At 55.1% G+C, this 6,370-nt stretch overlaps 1 protein-coding gene across 3 annotated transcripts in view; it reads left to right on the top strand.

The window, feature by feature from the left end:
* Positions 1 to 1,191: 1,191 nt before the first annotated feature.
* Positions 1,192 to 6,370, top strand: part of ARHGAP39 (Rho GTPase activating protein 39) — a 55,667-nt gene continuing 50,488 nt past the window's right edge. For all 3 annotated transcript variants that reach the window (XM_065902921.1, XM_065902920.1, XM_065902922.1), the window contains exon 1: positions 1,192 to 1,359. In XM_065902921.1, the coding sequence (XP_065758993.1) occupies positions 1,330 to 1,359 (30 nt within the window). In that variant the 5' untranslated portion in view covers positions 1,192 to 1,329. The remainder of the gene's footprint in view (positions 1,360 to 6,370) is intronic.

Genomic DNA, 6,370 nt, shown 5'->3' with positions numbered 1-6,370 from the left:
TCCATCTGAGTTTAAAGTGAAGCCAGCCAGCTTAGTTATGTGGTTTCTGCAGTACTTGTCATGGAGAACGTGGGGTTCATCCAGACTGGGCTCTTTCAAGTGTACACAATGGAGAGGAGCTAGGGACTGGGGAGTAGAGACCACTGTCCTGTCCATGGGAGTTCAGCATGAGGATGGGCCAAAAGGCAAGCCAGAGTGGTGACAGAGTCGGGATCAGGGGGCCAGGAGGCAGAGAACTGCTGCAGCAGAGCACTGAGGGAGTGAACTGCGGGCGGGAGGTGGGTGGGAGTGAACTGAGAGCTCCTGAGCTTGAGCTTTCAGCCTTTGTAGTTCCTGGTGTTGAAGGATCTGGGCTGTGGCCACAGAGTGGTGTGGGCATCTGTGTTTTGTTGTGAGAGTTTCAGGCTGGTTAGAATCTATCCGTACCAACATGGAAGTCAAATACTACAACTTCTGGAAGTGAATATTGTCTATGTAATAACCATTTTTTAAAAGCCTGAAGAACAGGCTAAACGCAGGTTAGAAAACGCTAAAGAGGGGGGGGGGGGAAAGAAAACGCTAAAGAGAACAGTGGTGAAACCGAACGAGGTTAAGATGACAGAGCAGAGAAAATCTTAGAGACATGGAGGACACAGGCTGTCCAGTTTATCTGACAGACACATAGGGAGGTCCCATAGGATGGAAGAGCCGATATTTTAGAGACAATGGTCGGTAACTTTTCAGAATCGAGGAAAAGTGAAACCTTTCCTGGGAGGAAAAATTACACCAAATCCACACTGACACGTAGGAAATGTCAACCGCACCGTACAGAAGGGGATCGGAAGAATCTCATGGGCGAACGCACAGGCAAGGTCGGCGGCGGTGCAGACGGCAGGGCGGAGAGGGCGCTTCGGCGTCACCTGGCCAGCTGCCGCCCCTCCGCACCCGCTGCACCCTGGGGTACGCGCGCCGGGGACGCACTCGTCCGCGGGCCACAGCCCAGGATTCCAGCGGACCGCACCCCCGCCTTCGGGGCGGGGTCAGCGCGAGTGTACGCCCACCTCCCGGCAGGCCGTGCGCGCCCCCGCCGAACCCCGGCTCCCGAGGTGCCGCGCGCGGCGCACGCGCCAGAGCCCCGCGGCGGCGCCCCCTGGCGGGCAGGGCCGCGCGGTGTGGGGGCGGGGCCGGAGGCGGGGGGTTGCGCTGGTGACGGGAGGACGCGCGGCCGCGGCAGACGGGGCGGCGGACCCGGCCGGCGGTGGCGGAGGAGGCGCGCGCCAAGCGGGCGGCGGCGGCGGCTGCAGTGTTGCGAGCAGCTCTCGCGCGGCGGGCGAGCCGGGATGAGGGGTTATGGCGGCGCGGCCCGCGCGCAGCCTGCGGGTGAGAGCGCGGGCGGTGGGCGGCGCGGGCCGGGAAGATGGCGGAGAGGCCGGCGCTGCGGCCCCCGCCCCGCCTCTCGGAGCCCCCCGGCCCAGCCCGTGGGGATTTGAGTCCGAGCCGCCCGAGGCGGGGGCGGGCTGCGACCGGGGGGGCCCCAGGGCCGGGCGGGGGCCGGGGACAGGGTGCGAGTGGGTGTGGGGTCAGGCCTGGGGGTGCAGACGGGTGAGGGTGCCCGGCCCGGGGCTGTGAGCTTGCCCGGCCGAGGGTGGGCGTGAGTGGAGTGCGGAGACTGAGCGCGGGGCGTGGGTGCGGTTCCGGGGCGCAGTCGGGGCGCTGCAGGGCCGGGGAGTCTGGACGCGCGTGGCCGGGTGCCGGCCGTGGCCGCCGGTGCCGCCGATCGGGCCTCTGGAGCGGAGCGAGCAGGGGTGTCCCCGCCTTCCCCCCGGGTCGCCCTCCCGGAACTGAAATTTGCTCGATTGCCTGCGGTTTGCGGGATTGGTGTGGGTGGAGGCGGTGTTCCGTGCGAGGGCCGAGATCGAGGCAGGTTGCGCGCATCTTGGGGGTCAGGACGTCTTTTATTTTAAAACGTGCAGCTGGCTGCGAGGCCGTGGCAACTGTGGGTGTGTTACATGCTGCTCCCACCAGCAGCTGCTGTAGGCGCTGCGCAGCCTTCAGCAGCTGAAATGCGGCGCCCCTCCACCCGCTTCGGTGTCGTAGGGTTCAAGCAAGCCTCCTGTGACCTTTGCAGAAACCTACAGTTGCAAGGCTTCGTTTTCCTCCCCTGCTGCAGACAATAGGAGATTTGTCTTTGAGGCCAGCGAGGGGAATTGAACCCTGTACATCCTGGGTGCCTCTGTAAACAGCAGGTGGTTCCCGGTCAGCGGCTCCCCTTTCACAGTGAGCAAGGTGTGTTTTTCCTCGCTGGGGGAGGGGAAGGAGATTTGATAGCTGTGTCTGTAAAGCAAGGAGACTCATTCCGTAAAGCAGCTTGGCGTGGACTCTGTGACCTGAGCCCTAGCTGGGGAATGAGCAGAGCCCGGGTCTCCCTGCCCACACTTTGTCTAGTCAGCTGTCTTGCCCAGAGGCTGGAGAACAGAGGGGAGAAGAGGGCGGGTTCTGGAGCCAGACTGCCTGCCTTTGAGTGGCAACTCTTCTGTTTCCTGGCTTTGTACTTCCCCTCTGCTTACTCATCTGTAAAATGGGTGATTGTGGGACTCCCAGAATTCATTGTGCCTGGTACTGTGTCCCTCTTGAGAAAAGTCAGGAGCTATTTATTATGGCTGCCAAGGTCTGATTTTCAGGACGCACTTGCTGGGTCAGCTGTTTTGTCTTAGTTTAACACTAACTTGAGGTCTTTGGCTCTTTTTTCCTACACAAGCTGGGGAGAAGCATATTTGGAGAAGAAAGTCTTCATAAAGGTAAATAAGGAACAAATCCCACGTGCTTAGATTATCATATAGAACTGTTTAAAAAAATCTTTTTAAAAGAGAAAAGCTTCTGATGAACTAATCTAGAATCCTGCAGTACTTATTGTCCTAGGAATTAGGTAGGATTGTTGCTGACATAAATGAGATGTGGAGCAGTTCTTGGGTAGTTCTCTTCTTGAGTTAAACTACCAGAGCCATTGTTATACTTTTCAGTGTTACACTTGTGACAGAAAAGATACTTTATTAACCAACTCTAAGTAACAGTGAGGGCATAGGCACCAGAAAGCAAAGACTTGGCACTGCCAGTGCTGTGATGTTCTGTCTTGCTCAGTGTTGGGAGGAATAACTTAACTTGCTTCAGAACAGAGTGGAAAAATTTGTCATGTTTCCCAAGGAGATGGTTCTCCTTCCCAGATCCTAGACTAACTCTGATCACTTCATCTCGTCCCCTTTGTCTCTGTCACACTGAGACAAGGGGGAACCCCCACTTTAAATGGAGTCTTTTGGCATTTGTGGAATTTAAGGTTGAGAACATTTGATTTTCAGAACAAATGGTAATGAAACAGCTTCTGTGAGCAAATTTAAAAATATCTAAAGATAGATTTAAAAACGTCCATTCTGCCTTCTCTTCCGCATGTGTGCTGAATGGGCTGCCCTCCAGCAGTAGTAACAGTGAACACGGTGTCTTATGAAGCTTCTACCTGGTTCTTTGGTGCTTTTGAGAAAAATGTCCATGTAATATGTTCTCAGTGAAATACCTAGTTTTAGTAGTAAGTGCCTTTGCTGTGCTTGTTGACTGACCCATGTGGCCATTTGTTGTGGCTCTTATACGTTCCCTCTTAAAGTCAGCTCTGTGGGTGTCCAGTCTGAGAAGCACAGCCCGGGGGTACAGAGCCCTAGACCTGGCGACACCTGGCAGAGCTGAACTGGACGGGCCTGCCCCCAGCCCTCTTCTGATTCTTCCTTGCTCCTCTGGTGACTTTGCACCTGCAGCTGTTGGCTCTGCCTCCTGCCTCCTGCACCTGCCTCTCTGTGCCTTCTGCCAGCCCCTGGGACTGCCCTTGATGTTATCTGGCAGCTCTGGCCTGCTCCCTGCCATCCTGCAGCCACACCATTCCACCCTGTGGAGAAGAACCTCCTCCTGCAGCCCTGGTTCACTTTTGCCTCTGCTGTGCTCCTGTCTGCACCTTCCCACTCTGCTCCTGACGAGGGTCTGTAAGCTGCAGTCACTGACAGCCCGCTGCCTGTCTTTGTAAATAAAGTTTTATTGCAGCACAGCCACACTGATTTATTTTTATATCATCTATGGCTTCTTTGGCAGAATTGACTAGTTGGAACAGAGACTTTATGGCCCACAATGCCTGCACTAAATGTTTACTTTCTGGCCCATTTCCAGAAAGTTTGCTCTAGAAGTTCAGAGGGAAAAGGCTTGCAGGGGCTGCAGAGGGAAAAGGCTTGCAGGGGCTGCAGTGTGAGGGAAAGCTTCAAGGAAGAAGGTGGTCTTTGAGCTGCACCTCCCTCACAGCAGGTGCGTGGGGGCCAGGAGTGAGGACTTTGCGGCAGCACAGACAGGGGGTGTGTCAGGTTTTCCAGCAAAGGCAAGAAGGTGAGTTATGTGTGGTTTGGGGGGTAGAAGGTTATATGAGAAATAAGAGGAAATAAGAATAATGTGAAGATGTCTGAACTCAGCTGAAGGACTGTAGAGTTTAATTCTCTGGCTATAGGACCCACTTCAGGTCTGTGAGTAGGGGAAGTCCTGGTAAGATGGTTCAGGACGTGTGACTGGCAAGTGACACATAGGATGGATTGGAGAAGGAAGAAATCAGAGACTTTATCGGCCAGCTTTCTCTAGAAGGATTGCGGTGACAACTCAATAGAGGTTTATTTCTAGCTCACATTACGTTTGCTTGTGGCACTTTTCTCTCAAGTCTTCATTTGTGGACTCAGGGGCATACCCTTGTTTGGGACATGGGTATGCCATGTTATTATGACAAGAGAGTGGTGGAAACTGTGTCTCGTTGAGCTTCAGTGGAGAACTGGTAACTCAGGTTCTGTGGCCAGAGCAGGTCACCTGGCCGAGCTTTGGAGAGGGGTCAGTTGCTCTTCCCAAGGAGGGAGTGAGAGGCTGCAGGATGGACAGCCCTCTTCCAGGACGAGCGTGGGCTCACACCTGGAGACAGGATTAGGACCCCCTGGGGAGGAAGTGAGCCTGCTCAGTGCCCCGTCTGCGTGGCAGGGCCAGCCTCACTTCCTCTCTTGGCCTCCCTGCCTCCTGCTTCACTTCTGGCCTTGGCCATGGGGGCCCCGGGACTGTCATCTCCAGGTTCCTGCCTGGAAGCTTGGTGCTCTGGGTCTTCCCCCAGCCACCATCTCCTGCCCTCCGTGTCCTGCTCATTGTACCTCCCAGATAGTTAATGAATTCACACTTCCTCTGTCCGGTCCACCTGCCAAGCGGGCCTGTGCGCTGTCCCGTGGGCGCTGTGACTGTGCCTCCTGGGTGGGCTACCTCCCTCTGTCTTCCTGCAGGTCTTCAGGGGATGCGTCAGGACGGTGGTTCTCATCCAGGGGTGGTTTGCCTCCGGACACATTTTTGGTTGTTCCAGCTGGGAGGGGGTGCAGCTGGCAGTGTACATGCGGAGGTCACCAGACTGTGACACCCTGGATGCTCCAGGGCAAGGAACAGGCTCAGGGTGTGTCTGCCAGTCACACCGCTGCTCGGGTCTCCTCAGAGTCTGGTGCCCGAGACCACCCTCCATGGCCTGGTATGACCCCACTGGCATCCTGTTCTCCGGCGACCCTGCCGAGTGCCACCAGACCCAGTCCCGCTCTGCATCCCCTCCTCCCCTGAAGCACGTGGAGCTCCTCTGGCCCGTGCCAGACAATCTCTGTACAGCCATCCCCCTCTGCACAGGGAGCCCTCGAGGGCATCCTCACTGCTGTGTCTCAGGGCTTCACGTGACAGTTCCGTTGTGTCTTGGCATCAGCAGGGGTGAGTGGCTTTGGGTGGTGGTCACCCAGGTGCTCTTGAGGTTGACACAGCCATAGGCAAGATGCCTTTATTGGTTTGCCCTTTTTGGCTGCTTCCAGATACCCAAGATCTCTCATTTCTTGCGTTCCTGAGTATGAATGTTTTAATTCTCTTAGATTCTCTTTATTTTCGCTCCCCGAAGGGTTAAACACTTTTTCAGCTCGATAGTGTATTCAGGGTGTGAAGATACAGAGGGTGTGTAGTTAAGCTGGCTGTTGCTTCTGCTTTCTGCCCTACTGGCCTGGTCTGGTGGAGGCACCCCCTGCATCTCCTCTTAGATGCTTTGTAGCTATGCAAGCACACATGCATATGTATTATTTCCTGCTCTTTTCTTTTAAGTTTCTCAACTTTGCCTTTTTAACCAAATGTGTTTGGGAAGTCACTCCATATCAGTACATTTTTCAGTTTATTCTTTTTCTTTTTTTTTCAGTTCATTCCTTTTCATGACTGGCTGTGTGGCGGTGCTGTAATTTAACCAGTCACTGCTGGTGGATATCGTATTTTCACTGTATATTTACTGTGAATATCATATTTTCACTGTGACTGTAACTTAACC

Source organism: Muntiacus reevesi, chromosome 12, assembly GCF_963930625.1.
Source record: "Muntiacus reevesi chromosome 12, mMunRee1.1, whole genome shotgun sequence".
Classification (NCBI taxonomy): domain Eukaryota; kingdom Metazoa; phylum Chordata; class Mammalia; order Artiodactyla; family Cervidae; genus Muntiacus; species Muntiacus reevesi.
This window is presented reverse-complemented; position numbering and strand designations above follow the sequence as displayed.